The sequence below is a fragment of the Xenopus tropicalis genome, chromosome 8, assembly GCF_000004195.4.
Source record: "Xenopus tropicalis strain Nigerian chromosome 8, UCB_Xtro_10.0, whole genome shotgun sequence".
Classification (NCBI taxonomy): domain Eukaryota; kingdom Metazoa; phylum Chordata; class Amphibia; order Anura; family Pipidae; genus Xenopus; species Xenopus tropicalis.
The window spans coordinates 65,576,331-65,592,795 of NC_030684.2; the positions used below are offsets into that span (position 1 = coordinate 65,576,331).

The window sequence follows — 16,465 nt, forward strand, 5'->3', positions numbered from 1 at the left end:
CACATTTTCTCATATCCTATGAAGAGAGAGATACCATATTTATATGCTAACGTTGGGTGTTCCCCTATACAAAACACATTGTGTTAACTGGCCCATTAATCTTATTCCTCAGATCTGCTTATAAAAAACATATGTGGAATATATTTATACATTTCAAATTACTGTAGCTTTTTTAAACTACTTTCCATTTTGTGGTTTAACACATCAGCTGCCCACTGCACTGCTCTAGCAAGCAACCACATATACTCTTTGCAGCTTTGTTCATCTGGTACTGGGTAATGCTCCTGCAACCACAATTTTAAAAGTGCAATAAAGGAAAATACATATATTTATATGTATATATATATATACACACACACACACACACTCAAGTTTTATCTTCTGATAGTTACAAAGATCTAGAATGTGTGAATGCCAAGTAAGAGACAAACACATTTAGAATATTTTACAATTAATATGTACACAAATACACAGAGCAAACTGCCAAGAAAACACGTGATGGTTATTTTTACACAACTAGCAACAATATAGCTATACTTAAATTAAAGTTTGCATTTTACACACATCCATCTATAATACTGACCAGGCTGAATAGCAACATATTCTCTCATTAGCATTATGGCTGCAAACAACAGCTCCTAACAACAGCTGTAGTCAACTGTTCAAAATCTTAGTCCTTGTAATTAGCCTCAGACATCAATTCCCCTCCGTTATTAATGTTCATCTGTTCAGTCAGTTCCTCTTGTGTAACTGGCAAGGCTATTTTTGTTGCAGAATCAATCTTAAATAGGGTGTCCATTTTAATGATAGGGTTTATATTAAATGACTTCTGAAAGGATTTTGAAGTGAAGTAGTAAACAAAGGGGTCAAAGCAACAGTTCATCGTTGCGATGCACAGAGTGATTGGATACATTGTCCTCGCAAATCTCTCCACTGCGCAATTAGAAATGGCTTGTGAGCGGACCAAAGCGTACAAAAAGAGGATAGAGTTAAAGGGTACAAAACACACAACAAAAATGGCCACGTGAACGACAATCATTTTCAAAACTTTTTCTTTGTTGGTTCCAATTTGGCACAGGGTAGCTGGTTTCCTCAAAGTCCTCAGGACCAATGAAGAGCAGGTGAGATTTAATAGCAAAGGGATTATAAATCCAACCACTTCAATAAATATGGTGATTTTTGACAAATACGTTTTCCAGATGCTTTTTGAAAAACCTTCAAAGCACGTGGTACTCGTGTTGGAAACATTGGTGGTAGAAAAGAGGGATGCCGAAATACCTCCGCTCAGCACGATGATCCACACGCAGGCACAAACAATAGCAGAATTTTTTCTGGTCCGAATTGTACGGGAGCGAAATGGGTAAACGATGGCCAGGAATCGGTCAACACTGATGCATGTGAGGAAAAGCATGCTTCCATAGATGTTGGTTAGGAATGCCGTCCCAGAAATCTTACACAAGCTGTCACCAAAGGGCCAGTGCCGGTTAAAATTATAAAAAATCTTATAAGGCAGTGTAAATACAAAAAGCAAATCAGACACTGCCAGGTTAGTCATGAAGATAGCAGTTTCATTTTGCATCCTCATTTTGAAGCAGAAGACAAAGAGGGAGGCACAGTTTGTAATAAGCCCAAAGATGAACACAACGCTGTAAACTGCCCCATAGAGATTGTATTTAAAGGAGTCATCTATGAGGCAGGTGGAATTATTGCTTTCGTTTCCCATTCCAAGATGTGGATGGACCAACTGACTCCTTGTTTGTGGATCTCAACAGTATCCATAGAACAATCTAGAAGCAATGTAGACTCTCTCCACAAGGCTTGTTTTTGTGCTGTAGCTCAGTACTAATTTCCCAGGTTTTCTTTTCTCCATATCATGTATTGTGATCCTAAAATAGAACAAAAATACAAAGAGCATCACTATTGTTATATTGCCAAAAAAAAACCTTTGTAAAGAAAGAATGCAACAAACATATATACAGTATATATGTATTCATATTTGTTATACAGATCTATGATTTTACAATATAATATTTTCTGCTGCTAACCTATTCATGGCCACTTCTAGCATCACTGACACACTTAATTTTCCATGAAGAGAGAACTTTCTACTCAGGATTCTATATATTCTGCCTTGCAGCCAGATTTTGTGTCCTTTGTGTAACATTAACTCAGTCAGAAATGTTGAAAGTTGCTATTAATACACACATTATAATATTTAACAGTGTTTCCAGGCACATTTACAATAAAATAAAACCTTTTAAGGGTGGACATTATATTAGCCTTTAAAATACAGCCATAGTGGAACAGAGGCATGTGGCGTAAGAGGTTATTTATCAGACATTCTTGAAGATTGGGTTAGGGAGTACTGATTGCAGACAAAATTATCATGACACAGCAATGGGCATTCCCCAAAAATAATAAAAGAATTTTGCTTGTGTATGAATGGGAATCACAGCTTTATACATATGGTAAGAGTGTAGTTGCCCTTCTTTTTGCTGTTCAGCCCTACCATAAATTACAGAGGTAAAATTCTCTAGTAACCAAAGGGTGATTATTCAAATGAAACACATCTAACTAAACAGGCTATATGCAATTAAAATACAACCAAATTGATAGGCTATGAAAACATAATGACAGAGCACAGAACAAGTCATTTCTCTTCTGGTGAAATAGGAGCACAAAGCCCTGGCCCTATATAAAAGCTAGAGGGAGTCAAAGGTAAAATATACTATTTTAACTATTTTTAAATGCTTTTTCAAGTGCAGACAAAATTAATACATTAGAACAGGGATGTCGAGTCGAAGGCTTGGCTAGGAGTTTCATAAATTTGTTTTCTCGTAAAATAGAATCTGGCTAACAAGTAGCATAGTATGTCAAATAATTGGCCTTAGTCATGGAACAGTTTGAATATCACTTCATAGAAAATAAATGTTTTTTTTTTTTTAAATACATGTTTCATGACCTACAGGCCTGAAAAATGATTGGACCTACTCTGCAAAAGCCATGCCTAAAACCCAATAAAGTACTAAAATCTACAGGTAATTAGTCATTAATAAAATTAGAGAAAACACAGCACAATGATTGGGCAGACCCAACATGGAAGTAATTTAACCCAAACACAACTGGACTATACTTTTCCCTACCTACCTCCAGATACCCACTAGTACACCACTCACTGCAGGACTCTACTACTTACTTATGCTGTGGCTGGTTTTATTGCAAATGTTCCTTTTAATATTTGTGTTCTAAATCTAATGTGCTAACTCACTATAAATTGGTTTCAGCCATGAGCAATCTGTATTCAGTCACAAACTAGGAAGTCTATTTAGGCAAGACCAAACATTAAATTACAGAAAGTGCTCCCTAAAAAGGTATTGTTGGGAAATAAAGGTAGCCATACACGGCTGATTCTAGCTGCCACTATCAGTCCTTTAGACAGATTTGGCAGCTTATCTATCCTGTATGGGCACTAACGAATGGCCTGCCCTGAAATTGGGCAGGTTTGATTTTTTGTCAGGCAGTCCCCGTACAGATGGGCATCTATACTCACCATTCTAATTCAATAGTTTGTCCCCAGGGTCAAATGACCAAATTAGTTGATATCGCCCACCCGTAAATGGGGATATCATGAGAAAATCCGCTCGCTTGGGATCTTCGCCACAAACTGCAGTAGCTTAGCTGCCATTCTATGTACTGCCTCCTGTTACACACTGCCTTGTAGCCCAACACTGTACTACATATTCAAGCTGAGCCCTTCGGAAAGGATTTTTTACTGTGAGAGCTGTGAAGTTGTGGAATTCCCTCCCCGAATCAGTTGTGCTGGCTGATACATTATATAACTTTAAAAAGGGGCTGGATTGATTCTTAGCAAGTGAGGGAATACAGGGTTATGGGAGATAGCTCTTAGTACTAGTTGATCCAGGGACTGGTCCGATTGCCATCTTGGAGTCAGAAAGGAATTTTTTCCCCTCTGCGGGAAATTAGAGAGGCTTCAGATGGGGTGTTAGGCAGGTTATATATAGGCATTATGGTTGAACGTGATGGACGTATGTCTTTTTTCAACCCAACTTACTATGTTACTATGTATTTTATAATGCAGACTAGACTGACTTTAGAAAAATGCTTGTTTTAACAATTGCTGAGGCATAAAGTGTGATCATATCTAAAAACGATGCACTGTTCTACACTACAAATCAATCCCTTAGCTTATACACTTGGGATTTCAAAGCTGTACAGTATTTACATTTGGTATTCTCTTCCACAGTCGCCCAAATTACTAGTCTGTAAACTGAAACAAAAAGAACCCCATTTTGTTTCTTCTGAAAACAGAAAATCTAAATGAATTCAATGGACTACTAAAAGTCAGAATGAATTGAATATATAGAAAAAGCATCATCTGTACATACAACAAGCAATGCCAAGTTATTTTAGGAATAGAATACCTAGCAGGTGAACAGAATTCCCTTTAATGGTATACAACCTACAGTGCATAACAGATGTTGTTTGGAGTTTTGGTTGCAAATTACGGGAAGGCCATCTCCCATAGTCCATTTTAAGCAAATAATTCAAAAATGTAAAATTTTCTTTTTCCCTGTATTAATAAAACTTGATTAATACTTGATTATAACTAAGCTGCATGAATCCATATTGATGGTAAAACAATCCTTATGGCTTTATTTAATATTTACATTTTTTTTTTAGTACACTTATGGGCTTATTTATCAATTTTCAAGTTTGTGAATTCGAGTTTTTCTAAATCGAATAAACTTGCATACCGAATGCTCGCTTATTTATTAATTCTAATTAATTCTTTGGAATAAGAAACTCGAATACCTCAAATTTTTCAAGTTATGGCTTGCAAATATGGCTTGACTTTGCCTAGGACAACTCCGATTGAGTTTTATAGAAACCCGCAAGTTTTTGATGGCGAAATTTTACATTTAAGTTTTCTAGTTTTTTGCACTTAATACCTGAAATTTGTCATCATTTTTAAACTTAAAAACATAATTTGAATCGTGAGAAAAAAATTGAATTCAAATGTTGATAAATCACACCCATGGTGATTTATCAACCCTATGGTTATCGAAATTTTAGATTAAAAAAAACCCTCTTATCCAAAAAGCCCAAGTTCCAAGGAATCTGGATTCTACATCCTATACCTGTATGGCCTTTAATAAAGCTGGCCATACACGCATCAATCTAATCTTTGTATGGTTCTCGGACCATGTGTGGACAAATTACTGTCCAGATAATTTCTGTACCATGGCGATCTGTCATTTAGTCAACTGGACAGGTTTGAAAATGTTGGTTGGATAACAATAAAATCTGTGCATGTATTGTATATCTGATGATATTCTTGGGTGACCTATAATGCATTACTGGGACGTCACTTTTGTACGCTTAATACTACAATTTTCAATATGAATGTTTTTTTTAAATCATTAGATTAGATTAGCATCTAATCTGAAAGTTCGTCAAAAGAAGACTAAATTCAGAAAAGTGTATGGCCACCTTTAGACTACATTTTACATTGTGTCAGGTGATATTTACCAATATGTACAAAGCTAATAATGTCCAAGGTAAGCTCTTGACAAGGATGTATTATTACAATAAGAAAACTGATGGGTGTTCATCTGGCCAGAAGCTCTGCAAGTGCAGACAAATGTGAGATTCTATAGTCTTCCACTGAACTCCCCGACAGTCTCCGAGGGTGTGGTGGCATTAGTGTGGTAGCTGCTCCATAATGTCTTGGCAGCTTGTAGATCAGTGGCTCGTGAGCAACATGTTGCTCCCCAACCCCTTGGATGTTGCTCTCAGTGCCCCCAATCCAGGTAGTTATTTTTGAATTCCTGACTTGGTGGTTGAATAAAAACAAGATTAGCTACCAAATAAAGCCTCCTGTAAGCTGATAGTGTGCATAGAGGCTATCTAATAGCAAATCTTAGCCCTTATTTGGCACCTCCATGAACTTTTATGATGCTTGTGTTGCTCTCCAAGTCTTTTTACATTTGCCTGTGGCTCACAAGTAAGAAAGGTTGGGGACCCCTGTTGTAGATATTCTGATGACTAGGCACAAGAGCAGCAAATGTAAGTGCTGTCTATAAATTGTGTGTGACCAAAGATATGAGAATGGATAGCTAGCAAGTCAACTTATCTGGCACACAGGTTATCAGACGTGCTGTCCAACTTCTCTGGTAACGAGGGCTGGAGTTTTTCCGGCATACGTGGTGGAGGGCCGATAATGGAAGCCATTTTTGACCACTCCCCTTTTAAAACCACACCCACTTGAAACCACACCCATGTTATCACATGACCATACGCAATGGTACAGCAAAAGCCTGCCATACTCTGCCTTCCCTACCCTGCCTGTGTGTGCCATACTCTGCCTGTCCTATGCTGCCTCTGTGTGCCATACCCTGTCTGTGTGTGCCATACTTTGCCTCCCCTACCCTGCCTGTGTGTGCCATACTCTACCTGCCCTATGCTGCCTGTGTGTGCCATACTCAGCCTGCTCTACCCTGCCTTGTGTGCCATACTCTGTCTGCCCTATGATGCCTGTGTGTGCCATACCTGTGTGTGCCATACCTGTGTGTGCCATACACTGCCTGCCCTCTGCTGCCTGTATGTGCCATACTCTGCCTGCTCTACCCTGCCCAGTGATGGCACACACAGGCAGCATACAATGCTGGCACTGCTCTTACAGTCTGCACAATAACTATATATTAAAAAAAACTTTTTAATTGCAGTACCTCAGTATATATTCTTTTTGTAGTGTGTAGGGTTTATTTGTGGGTTTCTACTGCTCCGAGGTGTGAATAGGTGAACAATGTGGGTGATTACAGCCTGAGCCTAAGGTGTGAACAATGCAGTGGTTGAACAATGCAGAGATTAAAAGGTGTGAACAACACAGGGGATTACATTTTTAAACAATACATGGGGATTACAGCCTGAATCTGAGGTGTGAACCATGCAGGGGGGGGGGGGCAGTTAATCACAGTACTGATACCATTTAAAGCTTACACAAGAGTAAGCCATCAAAGCAGCCAGACTGGTGGGGGGCACACAGAGGGGGGTCGCGGGCCGCCGGTTGGACAGCACTGAGCTAGAGTATCATTTATACATACAAAGATTCTTGCAAGCATTTCTTTTTTTTGTTTGTTGTATGAGACAATGTTAACGTTGGAGTCTATTTTCCTAATTAATATATCATAGAATATGACTGCAATGCATGCTGATGTTTTTGTTGTTATTTCAATTTCAACCCCATCTAGCTTACAGATCATGATCATGATTTACTTTGCCCCACCAACAGTGTATGTTTCCTGGATATCCAGACAGTAGGTTTCCCATAAGTTACTGAATAGATATGCAACTAACCCTACCCATAAGGAGAAATGTCTTTTATGGTGTTATAACCCCAAAATGACTTTGCATATGTGCACCTGTGTTTGTGGCCTATGTCATTTAAATTATTTCTGTAGAAGTCTACCCTTCCTTAGAAAATGTTACAGCAGGAAGGGACCAGACCATAAAACAAAAGTTCTGTAGATGTATAATAAAAAATGGATTCCTATGATATTGTCTCTTCGATGAGCTGCAAATTATTCCTATAAATAACCCCTTGGTGCAGACAGTATTAGACTGGCCCACTAGGATACCAGGAAACCTTTCTGTGGGCCCTCCTGCTCAATTTGCCCTGTATACCTATATCTTGGTTATTCCTTGTGCCTGTTTGAGAACAAAATGGAGAAAAGAACAGAATTCCAGATGACAGTATAGACCACTATGATACGGAGACTAAGGATGTTGGGTTGTTGGGTAAAAAGACGAGAAAACATAATGTGGAGAGGCCTTTGCTCTAAAGTTTTATCTGGACACTGGATGCAGACCTACTATTTCTTCTATTGAGCTGGTTAACAACTGTATTTTACTAACTGCTTTAATCCACTTTCTAATATACAAACTCCTTCAGTTCCTTACTTTTTACTGTACCCTCTTACAACAGTTGAAAAAAAGTAAAATCCCTAAAATACAGAAAAACTCTCTAGGCTTCTTCTTTTTGAAATCGATGAACTGTATTTATACTTTCCATTCTATCTGAGCAACTAGACTAGAGGTATTTAAATACAAAATTAGCTTCTGCTCTCACTTGAACAACGTGACAGTCTACAAAGTAGCGCCTGTTCTAACACTTCATAGAACTGCCCTTGCATAACTTTTAAATGACCTTTTCAATGTCAAGTCCAAGGTTTAGAACTCCATGTACATACACTACCTTTAGGGGCTGATATACTTACCCACGAACGGGTCGAATGGAGTCCGATTGCGTTTTTTTCGTAATGATCGGTATTTTGCGATTTTTTCGTATGTTTTGCGATTTTTTCGGATTCTTTACGAATTTTTCGTTACCAATACGATTTTTGCGTAAAAACGCGAGTTTTCCTATCCATTACGAAAGTTGCGTAAAAAGTTGCGCATTTTTCGTAGCGTTAAAACTTACGCGAAAAGTTGCGCATTTTTCGCGTAAGTTTTAACGCTACGAAAAATGCGCAACTTTTTACGCAACTTTCGTAATGGATACGAAAAACTCGCGTTTTTACGCAAAAATCGTATTGGTAACGAAAAATTCGTACAGAATCCGAAAAAATCGCAAAACATACGAAAAAATCGCAAAATGTTCGTTTTCAAGTCGGAACTTTTCCAATTCGGGTCGGATTCGTGGGTTAGTAAATCAGCCCCTTAGTGTATGATATGCCATGATAGGCATAAAGTTAAAAATGGCAAAACCTTACCAAATGTCTGTCCAAATATGGGCATACATGGTTGATTTAAGAGAAGAGGTTGGTCAAACAACTTGCTACAGGTATTGGATCTATTATCCAGAAAACTTGTTTTTTTTTGCAAAAATGGACTCTATGGCCCCCTTTATCTGCCATCTGATCATTAGCTAACTGTCAGGAATCTGCTCTAGTAACTTTTCAAATGAAACATCTTGAACACCTGGATGTCCAATATTTGTTTTTTTTTTTAATTGTCCAAATGACAGTCAAAAGACTGATCTCCTCAAAGCTGATCTGCTATTTAAAAAAAAAAAAAAAAACTTGAATCCTGTTGCTGTGAACCATAATAAAACATAAAAAGGCCCCAGTCATATTTTCTTCTCAGCTGACAAATGCTTATCCAATATTCTTAAACTATATCCTACACGGGCTTAATGGCATTTCCTGTCCAAGGCTATACTTGCAGCAGAGAATCTGTTTTTGATTCTGGTCAATTATCTTCACTGAAATGGCTAGCTTTGACCAGATCCTTGGCCTGTGGTGGTAGGGTGGGGTGAAGTAAAGCATATGTTTGCAGTAAAAATAATGTCAGCCCACAGACCACCACACTGTCTGGATTCTATGAGCTTACGGAGTTTAAAAATATTATGATAAAATAAGCCTTGGGCTCAGTTATTGTTCTTCTTGTGCACTTTAACGTTTACTGACAAATATCTTGCAAAAGGGTCTGATCTTGTGTCCTGCTGCTATTGTTAATACTGTAATATAGAGTTTGATAGACAACTATTTGTTAGAGGCAATTTTATTTAAGATAGGGGAAAGTAGAATAAATTGAAGTGGGTGTCAAGTTGCCTAAAAAGCAACAGAAAGTCCCCCTCTAGCAAAGTTCTCCTAGTGAAAAGACTTTGCTGAATAAAATTGTATTTGGAAAAATTTGATTTACCTGTAATCACTCCTTTTGGGGAATCAGTCAATGCAGCTACTGCCTATGCCCTAGATGGCATTCGTCCTACTGGCAGCAAAGACATTTAACACTATGCAAAATACTAACAATCATGGCATGTGTGGCCACACTGTTCTTACTGATCCTCAATTCCTGCAGCTAGACCTGGCATCTGTGCTATGAACAAGGAGGTTGCCGGCTCCCTCCTCCAGAGGGAATTCTTGAAACCTGGTGTTGGAGTAAGCAATTTTGTTTGCTTTTTAGTATCATGTAGAAATGAGCAGTGATAGTTAGTTGTATTTGCAGAAATGATTGCTAAAGGTGGACAAAACATGCACGAGGGAGATGAGCTATTAAAAAATACAGGTCTGTCTGTGACTTTGTCTCTACCTAAATCTCAATCTTTTGTGAGTCTGGCCTTTCACATGGTAATTATACCAGCTAACACAACATGTGTTGTTGGCCAAACAAGATTACATGTATTACTGGTTAAACGAGATTACATTTGCAGAATCCTAACCTTTTCTGTTCACCTCTTTATTTACATACATGGACCAATTTTATTATCATTGCCAATACTTGGGCAAAAGGCCTGACTGAGCTCAATCCCCCCACTCCCTCGCATTTTTATTAGTTGATACACATCCATGGCTAGAGAAGAGCTATTGGCAAATTAGATATTCGGTCCAGACATAGACATAAGGTCTCAGGACAGTTCATTTATACACAAATGGTTGGGAAGTGCAAAAACAACTTTCCAACTGCCCCACCAAAAATGTGCACATATTCCCACTTTAAAACGTACACTTGGTGACAGTGACACAGTAATCACCCACTGACTGTTTTTTACAGATTACAAATGCAGAAATGTTACTACTTAATAAAGAATGCATTTATTTATTAACTTCGGGACTTTGGGTCCCTGTCACACTACATCTTCTTGCTTAAAGAGATACTGGCACCAAAAATAAAATTTGTTTTTACAACTGTCATAACACTGTCTTTGCATGCACTTTATAACTTTGACATAAAGGTATTTGTTCAGTGCTTTTACATTCCCTATCTGGCCTATAAGGGGGCTGCCATATTTGTGCAGCAGGAATCCATTTGCATTAAAAGCTGTAACTGACAGGTTGAGAAGCGGCAGTCAGGTTGGCATAATCAGGTTTAGAACCTTGAGATAACAGAAGCAGCCCTATCAGGGAAAAATGATCAACATGACCAACAGGTAACTTTTTATGTACATTCATATTTTGAAGAGTAGATTTTAAGTGCCAGTATCACTTTAAATATGACTTCATCTGCTGGTTATTCATTGTGACTGCAGATGCTGTGGGGGAACAGGGAGCTGCCATTACATTTATAGTAAAAAGCTATAGTTATAGTGGTAGAAGAGATAATATATAGATAATAACAGCTAAGTGTATTTTCTGCACAGAGAAAACAAGTCAAACGCCAGTCTCCACTGGCATAGGCTTGAGAGGCAGATAAGAGACTTGGAATGAATGTGGTAGAATGCAGAGGTTGTGTATTTATAGAACACAAGAATGGGCTGCCGACATGGGTTTTTCCAAAAGAACCTTTGCAGCGAGTGTAGATTTGTATTTATACTGGAGAAAGGAGATGGTAAGCACAACTAGAAGCCTATAGCTATTCACATTATATGATCAAAATCAGATATGCAATTTTTATTTCAGTTTTCTACCATAATCTACCCACCAAAGGCCACCTTTTAGCTAGAGTCTATGGGCAATATGCTTTGACAAAGAACACTATGGCAGCTGTCAATCAAATGAATAAACTATTAGTATATGCTAAATAACCAGTGTATATGCTCTGCTGCACGCTAACATAAAAAGTAGTATAGATGTGCAGTCCAGCATCTGATATAAAACAAAAATCCAAGGCATTCCACACACACAAAAAAAAATCCACAGACTAAAGCTAATTAGCAATTAATTTAGATGCATGCTGCATGGCTGCACAGAAACCACTGAAGTCTGCAAAATGCATTTTAATTAATACCTAATTACTCATGGAGGATATATGTACAAAGTATGTCTGTGTCAACCAGTATTTGGTCTCTGTGACCGCTCTTGAAAAAAGTTGCATCAGCAAAACCCTCAGAATTGTTAGACTGCTTGCCCTCTCTCAACAAATGCCCTTCTTTGTGCTCATATGGCAGCAGTTAGAAGAGTGTCAGCTGACACATTACCATGGAATCAAAGAGGCACCCTCTTGTTTAAGTCAGGCCAATGTGCCAGATCCTCTGCTGGACACTGGTAGCATAAGACAGCCAGCAGATGAGCAGTTCAATAGCAATAGATGCTCTTCCTGTGAGCCTTGCCCCACATTTATGCCAAGACATCCCCGTAACAGAATATTATGTGCTAGTGGCTTAATCCCTACTAATAAGAGACCTCCCTGGCCTTCAAGATATAAAAAGGAAGACAAAGTTGTTAATAACACAGTATGATAGGGTCATTTTTTACAGACTTCAGTAAACTAAAGTACAGGCTCTTAACAAGGAAATGAGGAAAATTTTCCACACTTTGCTGAGATCAGCATATATCCCAGCCTCTATGTATTAGGTTTTTACAAATATTTACATATATGCTGAAGCAGTTTCCTATGTTAGATCTGATAATCTAATGGTAGGGGGTGGGGGGCATTGCGAGGTCCCGTCATTCATCTTGAGGCTGTGCCAGCCATAGTGTTTACACAAAGATTTTGTTTATTACGTTATTCATCACTCCCATTGTCAACGTTACAGAAAATTCTCTAGTGCTATGTGCGGCGTGTGCAGATCTAGGTTCCTTTTGGTGTTGGACTGAAATCCTACAAATGTAGTGTGTATTCCAGAGCTGGTATCACAAGTCTGCTCGGTATGTCTGCTCTCATCTCTCTTTATGGTGTATAATATACTATAATACTATACTTTCTAAAAGGACTGGCCCGTGGACCAAATGGAAGTTTAACATATTTATGGACCACATTTTGATTATATGGCAGCCAGCCCGAACAATCCGAAGTGCAGATGTGAAAATGGAGCTGAAACTTCTCTTTACTTCCTCATCTGCAGATTTACCATGCACCAACAGATATTTTCTAAATGTCCTATCTCCCACTAGACCTATATCCCTAGTTCATGGATACTGCTCAGAATTGCCAGGTTGCCATACATGTTCAAAAAATCTCATTTTGTACAACTATATCTAGTGTGTGTGGCCAGACATGCTGACCTTCAGGCTGAGCCTCCTCTGCTGCTGTTTTAGAACTCAGTTTCCAAGACTCACTGAAGTCAGTATCTAGGTAGTTATAGTTCAAAAGGAGTTGAAGTGCCATATGTTGTACAACTCTACTTTAGATAAATATTGGTCAATGAAAATGTGAACTACCCAGGGTACCATGACTGTGAATCCATGTAGAGTAAAGAAAAGGGGGAAGTCATTTTACTCTCCCACAGTCAGGTGACACCAGTTCGTTGGTTGGTTCTCTGGGGCTTATTTTATACTTTGGCACAAAAGCTGGTCTCTGGCTATTAGTGTCTTTTTACCTGAAATCTAATTACAGGCACATTTCCAAGCTGGATGTCATGCTTGTTAACCACAATGGATGTAGGCCTTTAATTTCCAGGGCAGTAGAAAACCACATACCATGACAATACTGCAGGTGTTCTCAGCTACCTGAATGAGTAGATTGGCTTGGCATATCAGCTACACTCAAGAAAATAATGAGCAACTACACCAAACCAGATGCATGTAGTTAAAAAATCCCACACTGCTTTTTGTGATTTTATTGTGCTGCTGAACACCCCAAGACTGTAGTCCACCAGGCCTAGTCTTTGGTTTACTTTCTGCTTCAACTTAATAGACAAAGAAATCTGTACTTCCATTTCAGTTAATGGGGACTACACAGTCCTGTGGTACACTGCATTATCACTAAGCTTGTACTACTACTACACTGTAATATATGCTGATGATACCTTATGGCTCTTCAGAGTGCTACAAATCAGCATGTTTGGTGATTGAGTTGATACTGATACCCAGTGTTTTGCCTGAGAGGCAGCAACAATCAAAACTACCATTGTATCTTTGCTCTAAGGATATGATTACTTAGACAACTTTGCCACACCAATGAAACACTTAAATACTATAAAACTGTGCTTTATGGAGCAACACACGTCGTCGAAGACACACGGAAATATATAGTATCAGCTACTGCCATGGCTACTAAACGCCAATACCCTGCCATAGACATCTGAGAATTGCCTCTGCTAAAACACACGTGGAGACAATTATCAATAAATGATAAGCATTGTCTATTTTTGTAGCCGCAACAAGTAGCTGCTACTAGTAGCTCCATGTATCTTTACCGGTGGGATGGCATTTTGGGGAGAAAAGTCGCCCGCGGTAGTGAAGATTTATCGCGGGCGACTATTCTCCCCGAAAGCCATCCCACCATCAAGAATGTAAATCGCCAGTGGGATGGCACACGTGTCACTTAGGTTTTGACAGCTGCTGAAATCTCACCTGAGGCAACTCAGTAGTAACTCTGTCTCACCTGCTGGGTATCCCAACCGATCTGGTGCAGTCTATGTGTGACATACAATGGAAGCCTTTAGTCAGTCACTAGCCATCTAACAAATCTACAGGATCTATCTGTGGCAATTCAAATCCTACCATTCTCACTTAGAAGAAATTCAATTACAAACTCTGCAATTGATAGCATTGTGCCTCTTCTTGCAACAAGGAATAAAGTGTGAAAGATTTCAGCTACAACCAGGAGGAAGCAAAATCAATGCTTTTCAGCCCCGGCTGAGAAAATGTGCCCACTTCTATTATGTCTGACACTCATTAAAACTGTGTAATGTCCCCTCCTCCTCCTCCCCCTGTCCATCTGACACCATCCCCCAACTCACACCATTTCTCATCCCCTCTGGTGTTTACACTGCAGCTCTCCCTTCTATCCTCCCAACATCTGCATCAGAGTTCACAGTTCAAATGAAAAACGCCAAGGTCACACCCAGCCCCATATACAGCTGCAAATGTTAAAGGAAAGCAGTACAACTGAGTCAAATCAGTAAAAAGTCCCACTTAAAATCTAGACTGGAATATATACTGTAAGTATAAATGGTCTGACAAAATAACCATTTCTACCACCCCCATACACGGATGGAACTTTTGCATTAGAAGGTGTGATATAAAGGAAACCAAGAGTACAAAGCAGAGACTTCTCACTGTAATGGGGTATAAGGATTTTGTAAACTCTAAATACTTTGTATTGCAATTCTAGCTTTGTAAAGCCATGGATTTTGGAGTCAGAGCAATGATTTGCTGTATATTATTGTTAAGTAATGCCAAAATTCAGTCTACCAGGTCTCACTATAATTTACCCCTGGGGGCACCATTTTCATAGTCATGCTATGTCAGCTATGGAAAGGTAACAATGAATAAATCCAAATAGCTAAATAAATAAGGCTCTGTAATAGTGTCTACATTTTTATCTGATGGCTAATGGGAAAATGAAATAAAGGCAAACCCTGTTTCTAAATAAAGTACATTTCCACTTGAATTGTTTGCACAAGACGTTTGTGAGTTGTGAATACACAAAGAAAGAGTCACTTTGGTGCCTTAAATCTATAAGCCCCAGCTGCCTCCGACAGCAGTAAATCCCTTAGGATATAAGGCAAGTTTCTTAAATGCTAAAAAAAACTGTGGCTGGGCAGTCCCTTAGCAGCAGTGCAGATAATTACCCAAGGGAGATAATAGGAAATCCAACAGAACTGCCATACTGCAGACAGCAAATGAACACTTATTGGCCTTACACCACAAAGAGCTCTGCTCCTCTCAGATGCTATTTTTAGTGAATTTAATTTCCCAATTGCATTTCCCCTTAACCCCCAGTGACCTCAAAATGATCTGAGAATAAAGTGCAAATAGAAATCCGTGCGATCCTCCAGCTGTTTAAGTACATCCCTTCACATGGCTTGATGTAGTGCAGGTTTGGGATTTAAAGCCACACACCCGGGTCAGGTTTCAGGTTAAAGCCCCTACTGTAGGTGTGCTCCCATTAACCCTTTCACCCCCCAAGGCGCAGATTTTCATTCATAGTATGCAATCACTTGAGCATTGAGTTATTTGTCATGGTAGTTTAGGCGCTATAAATGCGCAAAGAGCTGCAGGGAAAGTAAAGAGCAACACTTAACATGTAAGGAACGCACTACTTACCCTTGCCGAGCAATCACACAGCGTTTCCTGTAACAGTCCCATCCAAGTGAAACTCCAACTATAAATCCATGTTTGGAAGAGCGAGTAAGAAGAAATGAGTGTATAAGAGGCAGTTGTCCGGACTCCGTTTGCAGAGCACAGTGAACGCCGGAGCGATGTGAGCACAGCAGCTGCTCATCCCATTCCTTTGTTAGGCAGCGGCAGCCCCCAGGCACAGAGAGAAGCACAAGCAGAGCGCCCGGGAGGGAACACAGGGCAGAAGAATGGGCCTAATGTCTGGGATGGATCTGAGAGCACACAGACTCTTGGGGGTCTCAATAGGAAATGCTTCTCATTGGCTGAGGAGTATTATTAGATTCAGAGAGCCCTCCCATTCCCCCCATCGCTCTCCCATTCTTTGAAAACCAATGGCAGGCTTTGGAGAGTTTATAGAGCACATTTGCCAGGGAAAACAGCTCCCCGAGAAAATAATTAACATCTTAAGAGCAGATTATTAGTAGAGCTGCAGTGTA

General features: G+C 39.2%; 1 protein-coding gene across 1 annotated transcript; it reads right to left on the bottom strand.

Annotated features, from left to right (window-relative positions):
- Nucleotides 1-434: 434 nt before the first annotated feature.
- Nucleotides 435-16,245, bottom strand: lpar4 (lysophosphatidic acid receptor 4). Its single transcript, NM_001079379.1, is given in 2 exon segments — nt 435-1,886; nt 15,954-16,245. A coding segment is annotated over 1 exon segment (1,053 nt). The 5' UTR covers nt 1,724-1,886; nt 15,954-16,245; the 3' UTR covers nt 435-670.
- Between the last annotated feature and the right edge of the window lie 220 nt (nt 16,246-16,465).